The 20,427-nt window shown below is 35.2% G+C and overlaps 1 protein-coding gene across 3 annotated transcripts in view; it reads left to right on the forward strand.

Moving 5' to 3' along the window:
* Positions 1 to 20,427, forward strand: part of LOC145330194 (uncharacterized) — a 43,831-nt gene that overhangs the window by 9,230 nt on the left and 14,174 nt on the right. For all 3 annotated transcript variants that reach the window (XR_013883300.1, XM_080174793.1, XM_080174794.1), the window contains exons 6-22: positions 2,075 to 2,177; positions 2,426 to 2,482; positions 3,570 to 3,648; positions 6,524 to 6,615; positions 8,797 to 8,849; positions 9,899 to 9,956; positions 10,309 to 10,414; positions 10,888 to 10,959; positions 11,593 to 11,650; positions 12,842 to 12,920; positions 13,141 to 13,285; positions 13,692 to 13,801; positions 14,930 to 15,018; positions 15,624 to 15,714; positions 16,223 to 16,349; positions 17,134 to 17,349; positions 20,098 to 20,137. Coding sequence is in view for 2 of the 3 variants with exons in the window: in XM_080174793.1 (XP_080030919.1) it covers positions 2,075 to 2,177; positions 2,426 to 2,482; positions 3,570 to 3,648; positions 6,524 to 6,615; positions 8,797 to 8,849; positions 9,899 to 9,956; positions 10,309 to 10,414; positions 10,888 to 10,959; positions 11,593 to 11,650; positions 12,842 to 12,920; positions 13,141 to 13,285; positions 13,692 to 13,801; positions 14,930 to 15,018; positions 15,624 to 15,714; positions 16,223 to 16,349; positions 17,134 to 17,349; positions 20,098 to 20,137 (1,575 nt within the window). In the remaining variant the exon portion in view is untranslated. The remainder of the gene's footprint in view (positions 1 to 2,074; positions 2,178 to 2,425; positions 2,483 to 3,569; positions 3,649 to 6,523; positions 6,616 to 8,796; positions 8,850 to 9,898; positions 9,957 to 10,308; positions 10,415 to 10,887; positions 10,960 to 11,592; positions 11,651 to 12,841; positions 12,921 to 13,140; positions 13,286 to 13,691; positions 13,802 to 14,929; positions 15,019 to 15,623; positions 15,715 to 16,222; positions 16,350 to 17,133; positions 17,350 to 20,097; positions 20,138 to 20,427) is intronic.

Below are 20,427 nucleotides of genomic sequence, written 5' to 3' on the forward strand. Positions count from 1 at the left end.
GCGATGTAGGGGCCATCAAAGTAAGTACAATGTAATATAAATTTCAAGAAGGAGAGATGAAGGAGCGATGTAGGGGCGATGTAGGAGCGATATAGGGGCGATGGAGGAGCGATGTAGGGGCAATGGAGGAGCGATGTAGGGGCAATGGAGGAGCGATGTAGGGGCGATGGAGGAGCGATGTAGGGGCGATGGAGGAGCGATGTAGGGGCCATCAAAGTAAGTACAATGTAATATAAATTTCAAGAAGGAGAGATGAAGGAGCGATGTAGGGGCGATGTAGGAGCGATATAGGAGCGATGTAGGGGCGATGGAGGAGCGATGTAAGGGGATGGAGGAGCGATGTAGGGGCCATGGAGGAGCGATGTAGGGGCGATGGAGGAGCGATGTAGGGGCGATGGAGGAGCGATGAAGGGGCGATGGAGGAGCGATGTAAGGGCCATCAAAGTAAGTACAATGTAATATAAATTTCAAGAAGGAGAGATGAAGGAGCAATGTAGGGGCCATGGAGGAGCGATGTAGGGGCGATGGAGGAGCGATGTAGGGGCCATCAAAGTACAATGTAATATAAATATCAAGAAGGAGAGATGAAGGAGCGATGTAAGGGGATGGAGGAGCGATGTAGGGCCCATGGAGGAGCGATATAGGGGCGATGGAGGAGCGATGTAGGGGCGATGGAGGAGCGATGCAGGGGCGATGGAGGAGCGATGTAAGGGCCATCAAAGTAAGTACAATGTAATATAAATTTCAAGAAGGAGAGATGAAGGAGCGATGTAGGGGCCATGGAGGAGCGATGTAGGGGCGATGGAGGAGCGATGTAGGGGCCATCAAAGTACAATGTAATATAAATATCAAGAAGGAGAGATGAAGGAGCGATGTAGGGGCGATGTAGGAGCGATGAAGGGGCGATGGAGGAGCGATGTAGGGGCCATCAAAGTACAATGTAATATAAATTTCAAGAAGGAGAGATGAAGGAGCGATGTAGGGGCGATGTAGGAGCGATGAAGGGGCCATGGAGGAGCGATGTAGGGGCCATCAAAGTACAATGTAATATAAATTTCAAGAAGGAGAGATGAAGGAGCGATGTAGGGGCGATGGAGGAGCGATGAAGGGGCGATGGAGGAGCGATGTAGGGGCCATCAAAGTACAATGTAATATAAATTTCAAGAAGGAGAGATGAAGGAGCGATGTAGGGGCGATGTATGAGCGATGTAGGGGCGATGGAGGAGCGATGTAGGGGCCATCAAAGTACAATGTAATATAAAATTCAAGAATTAGAGATGAAGGAGCGATGTAGGGGCGATGTAGGGGCGATGTAGGGGCCATCAAAGTACAATTTAATATAAATTTCAAGAAGGAGAGATGAAGGAGCGATGTAGGGGCGATGAAGGAGCGATGAAGGGGCACTGGAGGTAAAGGACTATGGAGGGGCGATGGAGAGGCTATGAAGGAGCCATCATGGGGCTATAGTATAGCCTCTTATCATAAGAGGCGATATTAACGCCCCTTCAAAGGAGCTATTAAGAGGCCATGAAGGAGCTATAGCATAGCCTCTTATCATAAGAGGCGATATGAACGCTCCTTAAAAGGGGCTATCACATCGCTCCATATGATAAGAGGCTATGCTATAGCTCCTTGAAGGAGCTATAGAAAATCATCGCCCCATATGGAGCGATGTCATGGAAAGGACTATACCCAAAATTTCCCTTCTGTAGATTACAATTAGTGTTCGAAACGTTTGGAAACTTAAATGAATAAGCCAACCAATCAAAATTCAATAAAAGTCTTCAAGGTTGTTAAGCTAACAAACAAGAAAGCGTTATTATAATACTTCGGGGACTAATAAGAAACAGCCTAATGTCTCCTCCCTCCCTGGGAGTAATGAATAAGAATATAGCCTAAAACTTTCAATCAGACCAGCTGTTCTGCTTTATATTTCATGAAGACTAAGAACATAGCCTCAAAAGAGGGATTTGTTAAGTTGAAAAAAAATATTTTGAAAGGGTAAAATATCTGAACAAGACCTATAACAAGCTACCCTTAATTTTTTAGCATAATATTATTTTTTTTATTTCAGTTATGACCTTGAAGATTTGTATCCTTATTCTAAGTATAATATAAGTATAGAAGCAATTGACAATGGAAAACTTTATGGAAAAACTATTCTAGCTACTTATCAGGTGCGTGAAACATATTTCTATTACGAACAATAACAAAATTAAAGATTTGTCAGAAGCTAAAACAAAATTCTATACCTATAGATGAAAAAAAAATTTAAAATAATTTACTTACTCAAATACCTAAGATTTCATAAAAAAAACATCGCTTGTTTAGTTAAAACATTTTTTTATTATATAATAATAGAGTTTTTGTTATAAATAGAACCAAAAATCTTTTAATTTTAAAATTTTAATTTGTTTAATTTTAGACTGAATTTTTGACAGATAGTTCAAAACCAAATACAAAACCTTCTAGTTATGAAGCGGTAAGGATTTTATTTTATATCTTATTAATTTAAACTAGCAGCTACGCCCCTAGAGGCCTCTAGTGGCCATTTAAATGTTTTTTTTTAAATAATAACATTTCTATGTTGCGTTCAAGTCTTTACGTAAAAAAATTCTATTTTTTTTATGATTTCTCTGGGAGCTTGGTTGTACCCTCCCCCAAAATGATTGTAAACCTTCCCGGGACCTATGTGAAGCTACCCTGTTAAGGAGAACCCGGTCGGTTCAGCGGTTAGCGAGATCCTTCGGTACAAACAAATAGACAGACAAAAACATATCCTTTTACTTTATTATAAGGATTAAACCAAGCTAATTGTCATTTTTATAAACTATATTCATTATATCTAGCTAAGTTGTTTAAGAATGACGTTAAATTAAAATTATATGGTATAATATGTAATGAAATGTAAAAGAACCATTTATTAAAAAAATAACTTTGATGTCAAATTAACTCCCAAATAGTTTTTTTGCCTATTGAAACATCTTTCTCTCAAGTTTTTTTTTTATATTTTCTTAAACTTTAAATGAATCTTAACATCTAAATTGCAGAATTAACTTTCTCATATTCATTCGAATCCGGTGGATAGGAACCGGTTCTCATCCATACGAAAAAACTATGTCTAGCATCGTATTATATCCAGCTTTCTACGAATATAGAAATGTACAACCATAAGATTAAAACTAGTTTTTTTAGCCGGTGACTTCGTCACCTCGGGGCTAAAAAAACAAGTTTTAATCTCATAATTGTACATTCTATATCTGCGGAAAGCCGTTTATAATACGATGCGAGAAATAACTATTCCAGTATTGCTTTCAAACCGATTAAAATCCGATGGATTACAACTGGTTCTCAGCCATATCAAAGATCATTTAAAGCATCGTATTATAGATAATTTTTCACGAATATTAAAATAAAAATCATAAAATTGACACCAGTTTTGTTTGTGCATCCTTTCGGCCCTTCGGGAATAACAAAATTGGATTTAATCCTATTTTTTATTTTTATATCCGTAGAAAGCTGTCTATAATACGATGCCATAAATAACTACCTGTTGATAATATTTCTAGAGTCGCCTAGTGAAGAAAGAGCATATAATTATATTTCAATGGAAAGAACCAGAACCTGAACAATGTACAAATCAAAATGGTAAGAATTTTATAGTTGCCAATCTACTTAAATGTGCCTGTCGGTCGGTCTGTAATGCTCACATAATTAAACATATACAATTTTCTTAATTTATAACTTTTTTACATTTACGCTTTTTAAAAAGATATATTTTGCGTTCTTGATTGATTGATTGATTAGCCATAGTTTCTTAGGGTTTGGGCCTAAGTAGTCATGGAGTAGGCTGAGAAACTTTTGTCTAGCCACTATCAAGCTCCACGTTCAAGCACATTATGACTTGACCCGCTGTCTCATGAGAGCTACTCATTATTACCTCACCCTCGCCGAGTATGGCAGGTGTCCTAATTTAAGTCACCGTAATGAATAAAGCTCTCCTCAAAGGAGCTTGGGATAAGGGTAGTACTGATATTATGTACGTGACTATTGAGCATCCAAACTTACCCAATAATCCCCTTCTAACACAACCAGGGGAAGTTGCGTGATTATTATTGCGAATGAGAAATTCGAGTCAACACACGGAGAATTGAACTAGAACTCTCACCACCGTAGTTCAGTGTGTTACCACTGAGCCACGGATTATGCGATCTAGTATCTAGGGGTCCCATTTTAAGGATGAAGGGGGGAGGGAGGAGATTTTAAAAAATAAAGCCATAGCAATCCAAAGACTTAATTAAGTTAGAAATAAATTGGCCTAAAACTAGGGTTGGGCCGGATACTTTTTTGGCCGGATACCGGATATCCGGCTGATTTCAAACGCCGGATATCCGGTAACCGACCGGATATCCAGCTAACGCCGGATATCCGGCAAATATCCGGTTATCCGGCCAAATTACCGGATATCCGGCCGGATAACCGGCCAAATTACCAGATACTAAAGTAGCCAAAAAAAATTTCTTCAGAAATCTTATATAAATTTACATAAAGTTAAACTTGTTCAGAAAAAAATGTTCTTCTAGCTTCAATAATAAGAAAATTATAGCCATTTAAAATTTTAAAAAGCAGAGATTTTTGGTGCAAATATCCGGTTATCCGGCCAAATTACCGGATATCCGGCTGGATAACCGGCCAAATTACTACATATTAAAGTATCAAAAAAGGATATAGTCCCTTTCGTGGCAACGCACCTTAAGGGGCGATTCGTTTTATTTTTTAAATTGCTTTTAATAGGTTATTTTAGGTTAGGTTAGGTTATATTTGGTAAGGTGATTTCCCCGCAGGGTAAGGCAATTGGCCCCGCAAGGTTAGAGTCCCCCGCGAGGGGCTAGAAATAGGAGATACGCTACTGTGAAAATACGAATAATTGCTCCTTAAGGGGCGTTGCCACGAAAGGGACTATTCCAGCAAAAAAAAATTCTTCATAAACTGGTGTTTTATATTATACTAGCGTCTGCGTCCCTAGTATCTAGGGATATATATTAGAAGGGACATGAAAGTGCAGAAAAATAACTTAAAACCTTACAACGACTTTTTTATAAAAATTAAACAGCCTAAAACCACCCTGGGAAATAAGAAGCTTTACTCTAAAGGAGAACCATATCAGTTCAGCAGTTAGCAAGATCCTTTGCTACAGTCAAAAAAAAGCTTAGTAAAAAAATCTAATTAACTATTACTACTCTCAATCTGTAATATCAATCTCTAACGGTTGGAGGATTGGCGGGGAGGTGGCGTTGAATGCCTCCCCCCCCCCCCCTCTAATTTTTTTCTATCCCATTTTCTGTGTATAAAAGGTAGAGGGCTATAACTGAGTGACTTTCGAAATATGGGTATGACACATAACTGAGAGTTGAAATTTTTTTAATACCTCCTTCCTGGAGGGCACAGGATACCAGCAAATCTGGTAAGGTCATTTAGGTAAAAAGTAAAAATATTTTTTTACTTAAACAAAGCATTTCATGTTATCTAATACTAAAATATCCTATAGTCGTACATCCTCATATGTAATATAGGTGTTCAAGTCGATTTCAGGTTCCAGGTATAATCCTGCATGTCCTGAACCTCCAGGTCTCCAGATATCTTTAAACGGTTCCCGTGACCGCAAATTTTTACTTGAAGATTTCAAATTTTAAACTTAGGCTTTTTTATCTTCATGACATATCTATGACAATTTCATAAAATCTGTTGCCGTTTACCTGCCAACCGTCGGTTTGCGGCTGGCAGCTGCCAAGTACTGCTGCCACCGCCAAAATTTATGTTTTGAGATTTCTAATATAAAATTTACATAAACATAAACATATTCAGAAAAAATTGTTCTTCTAGCTTTAATTAAAAAAAAACAGAGATTTTTGTTGTAAAATATAAAAGATTATATTGCCGGATATCCGGCCGGATAGTTTCAATATCCGGTATCCGGCCGGATATTGAAAATGGCCGGATATCCGGCCCAACCCTAGTGTAAAGTATAAAAAATTATAGAGCCGAATATCCGGCCGGATAGTTTCAATATCCGGTATCCGGCCGGATATTGAAAATGGCCGGATATCCGGCCACACCGGATATCCGGCCCAACCCTACCTAAAACCATCCTGGTAGTTTTGTGAAGCTTTACTGACTTTGTACATTAAGCGGCTTTGCCCCTAGAGGTCACTAGTGTTACTTGAAATAAAGAGGGGGGGGTAATTCCCCACTTTCCTACGAATGATTTCTCTTGGAAGGATGGTAATACCCTCCCCAAAAATACTTATAAACCTTCCCATGACCTATGAGAAGCCTTACTGTAAAGGAGAACCATGTCGGTTCAGCGGTTAGAGCGAGATTCATCACTACACACAGACAGAAGACAGACACCCCCGTAGGGGCTAGAAATAGGAGAAAAGCTAGTGTAAAAATACGAAGAAACGCCCCTTAATAGGCCACGAAAGGGACTATACCCAAATTTTTTTATTAACTATTTATTTAGGAAAACTGGATGGCTACTATGTTGAGCTACGGGGAGTTGATCCCTGGGCCAGGGGGGTAAATGGTCAGGTCATTAGAAATGAAAGTGTACAGGTAAAAACATAATGGGAGGGGGGGGGGGGGCGGATGTGCCATTTTTTTGTTCCATGACAAACGCAGGAGTGACAACCGTCGGAGTTGACAAACGCTGGATTGTCAAAATATTAAGTTATACAGGTAAGGTTAGGTCTAGATATGAATATAATAAGCCCCTCTTAAAGGTTAGGCATTTAAAATAGGTTAGAATAAATGTCCGCTACGACCTTTGTCACCATCTGCATTTGTCCTAGGACCCCAATTTTTGTAACCAAACATAAAACATAAAGAAACTCAAATAAAAAAAAGAGTTACAGCACTCGGCATGGCAACATTGAGCTACATTGTGGAATTCTAAAGTAAAAGCTGGTGAAAGTTTTAAGTAAGTTTGTCTCAAATTATTTCAACATTGCAACTCATTTAAGCCAAATTTCTGTACTCTAACTCTTTTTGGTTGAGTTCCTTTGTGTTTTGGTTTAGGTCTGGTTACCATAAGTGACACATTCGCCCCTCATCATTCTTACATATGCATGCTTTATTTTTGTATTTGGTACCTTAGTTGTATCTAGATACTATACCTACCAGAGATACTAGTATATCTATGTATCTATTTCTAATGGATGAATAATATATGTGGATATTATGACAGGGAAAAATTGTCGTCAATTTAGCTTGCTAACATTGAACTCGTTTATTGGTCAGTACGTTCATCCATTATGAGGGGAGGGGATGGGGTAAAAGAGGTGGAAGGATGGAATCTTTATTCTAGCCCACAGCAAGTTTTACTTTATTAGAGAACATGAAAATCTGGTGTAAGATCCAAGTAATAATATATCCATTGTATTTCTATACAATTCCTATTTATATTATAATCTTGAAAGTATCAGTTGGATAAAAAAAGAAGAATAGAATTAAATACTTTTAATCAGTTTTTATCTAAAGATTAAGAACAATTAAAATACACCTAGTTTACTTTTCAGGGGTAAAGGAAGTGAAAAAAATCAAAATTTGTTATTTTGTCAGTCTAAAAAAAGATAGGCTTGCCCAAAGGTGGTCATTTTATTTGCGTATTTTCCGTAAATTTGTGTTTTATCATTTACTCAAATGCGCTCATTAAGTCAAACTGTTCTTAATTATAACCAAATATATATATTTTGAAATGGTCCATAATTAAGAAGAGTTCGACTTAACAAGCACATTTGACTAAATGGTAAAACACAACTTTGTGGAAAATACGCGAAAAATTACCCCCTTATTTTAAATAATCTCATTTAAATAGAAAAAAAGTAAAACATAAAATAACGATTCCCCTTTCCACCCCCATAACATAATATCCTCCCCTCCTACTGGGTGAACGAAGTGACCAATATACGAGTCTCGTGTTAGCAAGCTAAATTGACGACACTTTTCCCCCTGTCATAATATCCACTCAAAATATAATCTAAATACATTTTTGTACCTTGTATAAAATTAGGTCACATGTCCAGTAACTATAATTTACCAGGAAGAAAGGGAACAATAGGCTGTTTATTACACCAGTTCCCACAGTTTTATAACAACGTTTTCCGATTCGTTGGCTTAACAACTTTGGTGACTTTTATTTAAATCTAATTGGTTGGTTCATTAAGCTGAGTGTTGAAACGCTTCAACCACTAATTGTAACTTACATAAAGAGTAATTTTGTGCATCATCATTGGAGAAACACAACAATTTATCAGCCATACTCTTATCCCTTTAGATCCTTTAACCACTTGAAGTAATCTACAGATGGGATAATTCTGTGTATCATCATTGGCGATGAACATCAATTTATCGGCCATTTATCGTCTTATCCCTTTAGATCCCTGGGACATTTGATTGCAAATTACATTGGTACCCTAAGTTATACAGTGTGTTTTTTTTTTATGAGAACTTTTTTGAAAGCAATTTTACCCCACTTATAGTTATCAGAATTTAATGATTAATGGCTTATTTTCTTCGTTTTTTAATGCAATTAATAGAACATTAAAAAAAATATTACAGTTTTTGTTTAAAAAGTACAGTAAAATGTAAAATTCAAAACTTAGGTGTCAACATCTAAAAATGGTTTTAGCGCATTTTTCTTAAATATTTTTTTGATGTTCTATTAATTGCATTAAAAAACGAAGAAAATAAGCCATTAATCAATTCAGCATTCATTTTTAACACTTATTATTTTAGGCTTTGTCGTATACAGCTTTTGAGTTGCTATCCTATACTACATACGAGCTTTGGTAATTATATTTTTTAATATTTAGAGCCAAGCTTTTCTATATCCTTGGTTGATACGTCCGTAAGTCATGTTAGAATCACCCTATCAGCTTCAAACCTGGTAGTAGAGTTCCTGTTACAATAAGAAATGATTTTTTTTTGCATATTGTTAGGTATATATAAAGCATTTTTAGAATACAGTCACAAATGTACGTAAAGAATTAAAACTGTACTTTTGTAACGCTTGAATGTGTAAATTGAAAATTCCGAAATTCGTAAAATAAACATGGGAGAGGGAAGGGGGTAATTTTTTCTGGGGAGTTTCGCCCCCATTGCCTCCCCCGTCCCTCCAATCTTACTTTTTTACAAAAAAGAAATTAGAGGAGGTACTTTAACTTTTTTGGTGGGGGAGGGGGTTGTACAATCACCAAAGAAAATAGCTTAAAACCACCGCTTAACCAGTAGCTATATTCCCTGAAGGGTAGAATCCAACCGGTTAAGTGGTTACCGAGACGGACAGACAGACGGACGGACAGACATCAAGCTACTTTGATGGCATTGTTAAAATGTAATTGTGTCCCAATAATTAATGGAATTTTTACCATTAGATATTTTAACAGGCAAAAGAAATTTGATTTTAATCAAATATCTATAAATAAAAATGATTCATTGAAAGATTTGGATTTAAAATGTGTCTTAATTGTTTAAATATCACATTTTAAGATTTGGATCTAGTGCAGTTCGTGGTAAATATTTCTGGTATCGATAATCTCCAAAAATCTATGAACTTTAAAGGCTACTAGAGGCCTAACGGCTTAACGTAAATAACGAATAGCCATTACTCAATGTATAATTTTCTCGCAGCACACACAAATGCGCGAAAAATACTTATTTCATGCGTGTTTTCTTCAGTTAAGCTTTCTCTTTCATCTTGGCTATTTCAGATTATTTATAGACTTTTATGTACAGGTATAACATGTAAGTTAGCAAGCAACCTTTAAAGATTTTTCGTGATAATCGATCCCAAGAACATTTTACCGTGAACTGCACTAGATTCTAAAATATATTTTAGGGTTTATACAAAGAACCTACATGTGTCTGAGATGTCAAATAAAAAACTTGTAATCCAGGTAATCCTATTATTATCCTGTTATATAAAGTAGTAGGCTTTTTTGGTCTGTGGCGAAGATCTCGCTAACCGCTGAACCGATTTGGTTCTCCTTTACAGTAAAGCTTCTCATAAGTCCTGGGAAGGTTTATTGCCATTTTTGGGGAGGGTACCTACAACCCCCACAAAAAAACTCCTCTCCCTCCCATATTTTTTTTCTTTTTGAAACTGAAGGAAAAATGAGGGCGGGGGTCGAATCCAAGCCCCCAAGCTACTGTAAAAGTACGACGAAACGCCCCTTAAGAGTCGTTGAAACGATAGGGACTATGCAGGACCCTAATATATTTCTTCCCATTGAAAATTTCTTTTTTCAGGGAAAAACACTTGCATCAAAGCCAGGAGTACCAGAAAATGTGACAGCTCAAACAGTTTCAAATTCTTCTATCCATTTATCCTGGTATCCTGCGTATCCTAGAACAGGTAGTGTCATTCAATCCAGGGACCTAAAGGGATAAGACAATAGCCGATAAATTGGTGTACTGTACATCCCCAATGATGATATATAAAATTAAATTACCCCTTTGTAGATTACAATTAGTGTTTGAAACGTTTGGATACTCAATTTAAAGAACCAACCAATCCATTTGATAAGCAAACGTATAAGAGAACTTTGGGGACTAAAATAGGCGTTTAGACCGACAGGAGGCAGACTCAAATTGCTTATAGAATAGCTGTTAAACTTTAAGAAATACTTTTCAATGCGTTTGGCACTCAATCTGTGAATCTTAAGCCCTTATAGAGTTCTTCTTACTATTTCTTAACCCACACCACACTAACCTAAAATAAACATAAAAATACGTTGTTTTTGAAAAAAATGTAGGAAATTAGTCTAATTTTCTCCTAATTTTTTAATTTGTTTTTTTTATAAATGATATATTTTTATCTAATTAAAGGAGAAATAGATCATTATGAGGTGAAGCGAGGTGTGCAGAGCCAAGATAATAAAGTGGTTTACACAGAAAGATACAGGAATATATTTGATATAAATAGATTATTAAGGGGGGGGGAGGATCTTTCGCCACTTTTGCGTAATCTGTGATTATTAGGCTAGGTATTGATGTGAGACTATATCAATAGGTTATTTGGGATAAAAGTTTACTCTTAAGGGCAGGGTGCCGGAGCCGTATAATTTTGATGCGGCTCCGGCTCCGCGGAGCCGTATTTGGAAATACGGCTCCGGCTCCAGCTCCGGCTCCGGCTCCTACCTTAAAATTAATATATCAATTTTTTTTCATTATTTAATTTGATAAAATAAAATAAATAATATAAAATATTTTGCTTTTATTTGATTAAAGCTATATAAAAGTAGAAGGATGTGTGTCTATTTGTTAAGTAACAATAGTTTTTCAGTTTATTATATGGAAATAGACCGTTGCCAAATCATAATATTACTTTAAAAAATCATTTTTAGCTAGTCCGGAGCCGGAGCCGTTTTTAACGAAAAATACGGCTCCGGATCCGGCTCCGGCTCCACCAAAAATGTTGCTGCTCCCGGCTCCCGGCTCCGGCTCCAGAACACTGCTTAAGGGCTTTTCTGATTGCACATTTTTGTATTCGTTGAAAATTGGATATAATAAATTTGATACTCAAATATACCAACAGTGTTGAGTCAAGTCACGAATCTGCATGCGGGGATTGGAGGCTCAAATCTAACAGGTAAAGGGTTGACTGTTTTCTGTCTATTTGTTTGTCTGTTTTTCTGTCTTCTGTTTGTCTGTTTTTCTGTCTTGTTTGTCTTCTGTTTGTCTGTTTTTCTGTCTTGTTTGTCTGTCTGTTTGACTGTCTGTTTGTCTGTCCGTGTGTCTGTCTGTCTGTTTGTCTGTCTGTCTGTCTGTTTGTCTATCTGTCTGTTTGTCTATCTGTCTGTTTGTCTATATGATTGTCTGTCTGTTTGTTTGTATGTTTGTCTGTCTGTTTGTCTGTCTGTTTGTCTGTCTGTTTGTCTGTCTGTTTGCCTGTCTGATTGTATGTCTGTTTGTCTGTCTGTTTGTCTGTCTGTTTGTCTGTCTGTTTGTTTGCCTGTCTGTTTGTCTGTCTGTTTGTCTGTCTGTTTGTCTGTCTGTTTGTCTGTCTGTTTGTCTGTCTGTTTGTCTGTCTGTTTGTCTGTCTATTTGTCTGTCTGTTTGTCTGTCTGATTGTCTGTCTGTCTGTCTGTTTGTCTATCTGTTTGTCTGTCTGTTTGTCTGTCTGTTGGAAAAAAGAACAAACCAGGTTTTTTTTTGGTTTAAACCGTTTTTTTGATAAAACCAGGTTTTTTGGTTTTTTTTTTAATAATATCCAAATCATAGGCCTGCCCCCCGGCCCCCCTCTTTTTTCACCCCCTCCTCCTTTTTCTCATCCACCAAACGGGGGGTTTCCCAAATCTGCCCAAAAGGACCCGAAAAAGGGCAGCCCAAAACCGCCCGCCCGATTCGACAACCCTGGCTAATACGGTAATTTAGGTTTTTGACAGTTATTTACTGTATTATTTATACCTCCCTTCATTTATCAAAGACCTCTTTCGTCTGCTTCTAAATTATTTTATGCTACTTAGCTGTGTTAATATAAGCGACACCATTGGTTGATTTTCAATGACCCAATAGGAAGGTTGCACAAGACGGTTGCAATGGGAAGATACAGTTATTTAACCCTTTCTCCCTCTAGTGTTTTACTCTAATATTGGCATAGACAAATATTTTTATTTTGCATTTAACCACCTGAAATAAAACTTGATCCACTTAAACTTTTTAAGGATTCACTAAACTACTAAGCAGCAAAATTCGTTAGATACCCTTTAAAGAATATCTTTTCATTTGGCACTAATAATGAAAAATACCCATTTGATTCTACTAAAAAAATATGTTTTAGCTCAGTGAAGATCTGTTATGCTTTTGATGATTTGGAACCAGGACAAACTTACTATTTTCAAGTACAAACTATTAATAAGGTAAGATTTTACCCTTTGAAAAATAGTTATTTAACGCATCGTGTTACAGACAGATTTCCGCGGATATTAAATGAAAAATCATAAAATTAATTCCAGTTTTGTTATCCCCAGTGGACCGAAAGCCCTCACTTACAAAACTTTTACTAATGTTAATGCCCACCAAGTATTATTTTAGATTTATTTCGCTTTTTGGTTATACCTTATACAGATTACAATTTAGATTGGACTGAATGACACATTAGCCTCGGATTTATCCGAACAGGTGACGGCGACAACTTTTGGTGCTGTAACAACGGAAGCGCCAGCCACCAGTGGGCTCATTATTTCAACAGAGGTTCCGAATACACCAGTACCTCCTACGGAAGGTAAAAGTATTAATATTTTAAATAATTTTAAATTTTTAGAGGAATATTTTTTATTATTTCCACTAATCGTCTTTACAATTGGACGTATATTTACTGATTTAAAAAAATGTATTTTAAAGGTGTAACCTTACATGTAAAGTGATATTTTTATTCAGGATTAAATTTTCATAAATAACTAGCGCTGCATCTAGGATCTAGCATCTTAGGACTCTGTATTTTTATGAGTTAGAGACCAGCAAAAGAGACTAAAATCATCCAAAGACATACTTTTTAAAATAAGCCTAAAACCATCCCAGAACCTTGCTGAAGCTTCCCTTAAATGAAAAACTCATTGGTTTATTATTAATGGAAATCTTAAGCTTTAAAAAAACCTTACTACTTTATATAATTGGATAATATATTTTAGGTGATAGCTTTACATCTCTAGTTATTGGTATAGTAGCTCTGGTATTTGTTCTTATTCTTGGGATTGTCTTCATTGTGTTCAGATACAGATGGAAGCTAAAGGCTTTAAAGGTAGAAAGTTAAATTGGTATTATCCTCTTATGATTTAAAAAAAATTTTTTAACCTTTTTCATATCCCCCCTCCCCAGACAGAGCTATTACTCTGGCCCCCTAGCCTGCCTAGCCGCAGCGATCGGCTTCTTAGCCTGCCCAGTTGCGGGCGCTCGGCCCTCTAGTCTATAACCTAACCTAACCTAATTGTCGTTCTTTGTCAGGATGAGGGGGGGGGGTCCTAAGGGGATATATAAAAAATTTTAAAAATGAAAAAAAAAACTTCTAGGAGGATAACGCCTTTAAATGTAGAGTATCTACTTTTTAACTATGTTATGTTTGTATGTCCGCCAGTCACTATAACTATTGATGGACTTTTCAAAATGTGAAAATAAATTAAATTGTTTTTCGCCTTTTCTGGCCAAATTAGACAATAAACATTTGAGACAAACCTTTTTTTTCCTATATTTTCACCTGACACTGTTAATAGAGTTGGGACATGTTTTTGATATTAAAATAAAAAAAAATAAAAAAGTGTCAAGAGCATATAACAGGTCAACTTTATTAGAAAATAAGAAGTTTGTCTTTAATGATTCAAATTTGTGTAATTTAGCGAGAAAAGGCAAAAATACATTATTTTTTCAAGAATCATTAAGTATTGAATCGATGTGACAATTCTTATGTTATATGCTTAATGGAGTGACGCAATTAATGGAACACAAAATTACCCCTTCTTCAGATTAAAATTAGTAGTTTGAACACTTAACTTATGAATCAACAAATTATACATTATTGTTACAAGAATCATCAAGTAAAGTATTGAATCGATGTGACGATTCTTATATGCTCAACGGAATGACCTTTAATACACAGATCAAAGGGATTAGACAATAGCCTATAAAATGATGTACATTCCTAAAGATGATATTTATACAAAATTAGCCCTTCTGTACATTGTAATTAGCGGTTGAAACGTTTTGACACTCAACTTAAAGAACCAACGAATCAAAATTCATAAAAAATTCCCAAAGATTTTAGGCCAACGAACAAGACAACGTTATGAAAGTACTTTGGGGACTAGTTTATTAAACAGGCCATTGTCCCCATTCTTCCTACCCTAAATCTTTTCTTGAAACAATTATATTTTAGGAAAGATTGAGATTAGAAGAATCAATAAATAAAAATCGAATGGATCAAAACTTCACCATGAGTATGAGTACTTTGGATACTAGTTTCAGGTAATGTTACATTATTTTTACATTAGCGGCTACACCCCTGGAGGTCTTTAGAGGCACTTGAGGGGAATGGGATTAAATTTAGCAACTAATGTTTTTACTTTAGATTCGAAAAGATTTTTTTTTTGGTGGGGGGGGGGGGGAGGAGGCGGTATTTTTTTTCTATGGCGATTTCTCTTGGTAGGGTTGTGTTACCATCCCCCAAAATAGTTATAAGCCTTCTCAGAACCTACGAGAAGCTACATTGTAAAGGAGAACCATATTAACTCAGCGGTTACTACAATAGGATTATATTATTTTTACACAGTTGAATATTTGTGTAGCGAAGCTACGTTTTAAACCACAGTAGTGGGTTGATCTATAAAGTAGAATGATTCTGTCCGTCCGTTTGGAGTTTAAAATCTTGTTTTTTTTTACGAATTGTGAATTTTTAAAATTGTGTATCCTGCAATAAAACTGGGTTGAATTTTGCCTAAGAGTAATTTTACAAATAATTTTTTTTGGTTGAAAATATCTCTTTTGTTTAAGAACAATAATATAGGTGGGGGACATCGAGGTTAGGGGCGAATCCGCTAGTAAAGATGAAAGTAACCTGACTAATTATCTAGGCCAGGTCAGTTTGATACCAGTACTATAACCAGATTAGATTATTCCACAAGAACTGAATCAGGCTATATGGATGAAACTATGCTTTCTAAGGTTACATTTTAATTAAACAAAATCAATAGAAACGTTGGGACAAACGAACATAAAGACTTGATGAATGTCAGAACTGAATAGCAGAAAATTAATGTATAAGTACAAACAAAATTGTAAGTAATTTGATGAAAAAAAGATAAGATGCAGGATACTGTTTAGGGACATACTTACATTCTCAAGACTTAACTAAAGAGATACTTCGCTTATAACATTGTACCTTGTTGTCCTGGGAATCATTTTCCCAAAAATTTAAATGGATAGTATTAACATTTCAAGTAAAAAATTTGTAATAAAAAATCAACACGCATTAAATGGATGTACAGGCTTTCTGGTAACGATTATAGACTAGTTTGAAATCAATGGGACAATTCTATCATGTTTATAAAAACGAATTATGCTACATTACCGACGGACGTTTTGGCGGGCCCTAATTATAGAAGAGATGAAACCAAAAGAATACTTAGGAAAATATTGAACAACCCAACAAGAATCCTATCTCTTTTATTAGGACGGGCCAGTATACACAAACACATCGACAATCCAAAGTCGGCGATTGCCAGTGCCCCCTCCACTTAGTGTGACAGGACCTCCCCAGCCAGGTCTTCTACCAAGTCCCCACATTCATAGTTTGCCAGGTATAAACTTCAGGAATCTAAAGGTATAAGACAATACCCGATAAATTGATGCACAGCCCCAATGATTATTCATAAAATTACAACATCTGTAGATTAGAATTAGTGCATGAATCGTTTTAACACTCAAAACAATCAAAATACACAAAAGTCCCCAGCGTAGTTAAGGAATAAGAAAACGTTAGTATAAAACTTTGTGGACTAGTGTAATAAACAGCCCATTTTCCCCTCTCTCTCTATAAAAACTTAGACAGGATATTGATTACTTATAAGAGCTTATAAATGAGTCAGTAGACTATACTGCATTTCGCCGTCCCTTAAGTTAGCTGAATGTTAGTAATATATCCGTAGCAATATTTTGTAGAAATATAAGTTATAAGCTGTTTTTATGAAATTATCCCTTGCTCTGAGGCTCGACAGCCGCACATTAGCCACCGAACAATCGTCATTAAAAATGTGTAATCGGTCAAGCTGGTTTCAATTCCAATGATTTAATTGAATAAGGGAGAAGTAGCTTATGCAAAAATTCCGTAAAGGTGCTAGTTTTAAGGCTTAAAAACAGTAGTAGAACGATAAAATTTATGTTAACTTTAAAAAATGTTTGTCTATTGATCTTTTCAATGAGGAATACACATATTTAGTGAATATTATCGTTCTACTACTGTTTTTAAGCCTGAAAACTCACACATCTACGGAATTTTAGCACAATCTACCCCCCCCCCCCCCCTTTCTTAATTCTGATTATTTGAAAAAATGTTTTATCAACTCAACTACTGACTTGATACAGGTAGCCAACAACAGCCAGCTGACTCTCACCACCATCTTGGGCTACACAGCAGTCCTAACCAGCTGGGTCTCCCAACAGAGTATAACCAGCCCAGGAGTAGTCCCAGAGGTGTGGTGGTGGGGGAGGGTGTAGGTCCTCAGATGTTGCAAACAAATAATGTTCAACAACATAGCTATGACACCCCAAGATCTTTGAATGTTAGTCCAATTGCACAAGGTAAATATTTGTTTATAATTCAATAGCGGCTGCGCTCCTAGCATCTAGGAGCTCCTGTATTCGAAAGAAAAAGGAAAGTAGGAAAATAGCCTAAAACCAAACTTAGATATAAAAATTAATTAGCTTACAACCATACAGGGACCTGTAAGAAACTTCCATAAAATGAAGAACTCAATCGGTTATCAAAATCTTAAGCTACACATAAAAAAACATACTACCAAATATATAGGACTAGAAATGCCTGGATGTACCATCCAGGTTTAGATAAATTAGTGAAAATTATTGTTTCCTTTTTTTATAATACATTATTGGTATTGCATCTTATAGCTATTCTTTCATAGCGTAGTGGTATGATATGAGAGAATGGGGTACGAAGATCAGTGGTTCAATTATTGTTGTTAGAATAAACATATTTTATTTCCTTTAAAAAAAATTTAATTTTTTATTAAATAAATAAAATAAAACTAAAACTTATTTTGAAAAGTCACTTAAAATCTTTAAAAAGCAATTTAAAAAAAATGTTGCCAAGCCTCGAACCGACTTCCTTGGCCCTAAATATTCTAAAGAATATTTCTTTTTATGACATTGTAAACAATATCAGTAATTAATAAAATAAAACTAATTTTGAAGTCCCTTAATATATTTAAAAAGGTAATTAAAAAAAAAATTATCGCCAAGCCTCGAACCGACTTCCATGGCCCTAAATATTTTAAAGAATACTTTATACTAATTGTTTAAATTAACTGATCATTAAAGCTTTCCTCTTTAGCTCAGTGGATAAATTTTATTGTTAATATTTTATCCAAGCAGTCTGAAGCACCTAAGATCGAAACCTCTTCGGGTATTTAAAAAATATTTTTATCTGTATAGAGAGAGAAAGAGAAAGAAAGATATTGTTGTGTGGAGGGGGGGGGGGGGGGTAATTTTTTTCCAGAACGATTTCTCTTGGGTGGGTGGTTTTACCCTCTTCCAAAATAGTTAGAAACCTTCCCAGAACCTATGATAAGCTACCCTGTAAAGGAGAACCATATGGGTTCAGGGGTTAGCGAGATCCTTTGTCACAAACAAACAGACAGACAAATAAACATTCTGTTACTTTATTATATGGATGATAGCTTTAATAGTTTATTATACATGCGGGCAATAGAACTGGAATTCTTGATAAGTTACTTGGGGGGTTTTGAACCGGCGACCTATAAGCTTTGAGGGATACTTAATATTATAGGAGGAAAGAGAGAGAGAGAGAGAAAGAAATTCGTAGGTTGCGTAATTTTCAATCATCAGCGACCGTTTAAACGGATATAAAAATCAAAAATTTATAAAGTAACAGGATATTTGTCTGTGTGTTTGTATGTTTGGAGGGTAGGGCGAGTAATATAATAGTTATTTAAAGCATCGTATTATTAACTATTATTATATAACACTGGCTTTAATCTGAAATGATTGTGCATTTTTATATTCATAGAAAACTGGATATAATAAGATGTTAAATATATTTTTCAGTCTGTTATGTTAAATAAAAAATTTTTTTTACATGAATGTCCCCACCTGGAGTCGATCTTGGATAGCCACGACCTTAGCCTTACAACGTACCCCTATGCCACAAAAGCCGCATTAATATCAAACAAAAATTGGTCATGTTTTTACAACCCAAAACAAAATTAATAATGGGGATTAATCAACCCTTCTTTTTCTTCCATTGTTCTTTCCTTGAACTTTCCTTGAATATTAATATTTTTCTTCCATTGTCTTTTACCCTACTATTAATCTTTTTCTTCCATTTTCCAATCCCCGACTATTAATCTCTGAATATTAAGGGGATAGAAATTGAAATTATTATAATAGCTAAAACTATTACGCCGATATTAAATTACACCAAATTTTTGTTAAAAATATTGTTATAAGAGCTAAAAAAACGTTCCGCCGACATTTAAATACTCATTTGTTTTAATTTAAATTAATCTAATAATTTTTACAAAGACGACATTATAAAAAAATCACGGAGGTTTCGTGAATTTCATTTTGGGAGGTGGGGGGAGACATAAGGAGGAAATAGGGAAGGAAGAACATATGAAGTGGGATGGATTTATAATAATAGTATAGTTTTTTTTTACAAAAACTTAATTTTGATGTAAATTGTTAAAAGAATATCGTTTTTAGGATTATTATATGTGTATGTACATTAGATATAATGTTTTAAATAGTTTTAATTAATATTAGGTCAGTTTAAGCTTAATTTATACGAAACATTGCTAAATTTTAAATCTTTTATATGGGAAATTTTGTCCATGTACTTTTCGACCGAAACCACGAAATTCAAAAGTTGGGAGGTTTCGTGAGTAATATATTTTTTGGTTTTGAGGTTTCGTGAATCATACTATTTTTACTACCTTATCTATTTTTACTTCCAATCTTTGAAGTTGCATATAGCTTATGTATAGAATGTGTGACTTCTTATCTGGCTAACCCAGGTTCGAATCCCGTCCGAGAGGGCCACCGATTTTGTAAATGTTAAAAATTGGAAGATTTCATTAAATAAAAGTTGTCGCAAATATAGGTATTAAATAACATGTAATTTTTTTAACATCATTGTTTCATAAGTTTTGTACCTTTTTATTTTTATAGACTTTTTAGGCAAAGAAATAAAAAGATTTTAAAACTATAATATTTTTCATAACGCTTTGACTATAGTAAAGTATTTGATTAATATTTCATTTTGATATTATAAACAATGAACTTTTTATTTAGGATACCTAGACATGTCTCTAAAAAGAAGAAAGGCTCAAAAGTAAGTAGATTAAAACCAAAAATATATTTTAGGAAATTTTCTTGGATATTCTTCAGTTGTCTTACAATTGTTCATAAGATATAATATTTGTATGCTCTATAACTATCTTTTTCTGTCCGTCTGTATGTCTCCAGAAGTAATTGTAATATACTCTTATGTACTTCGAATCCAATTATGTGTTATTTTCCAAGCTTCTTTTAGAGATAGAAGTTTGAAATTTCATATTAAGATTCCCATGACAAACGTCGGAGTCGTAAACAGCTGATCTTGACGTAAATTAAAAACAAAAA

Source organism: Acartia tonsa, chromosome 10 (assembly GCF_053477335.1).
Source record: "Acartia tonsa isolate MP-2025a chromosome 10, ASM5347733v1, whole genome shotgun sequence".
In the NCBI taxonomy this organism is placed as follows: Eukaryota; Metazoa; Arthropoda; class Copepoda; order Calanoida; family Acartiidae; genus Acartia; species Acartia tonsa.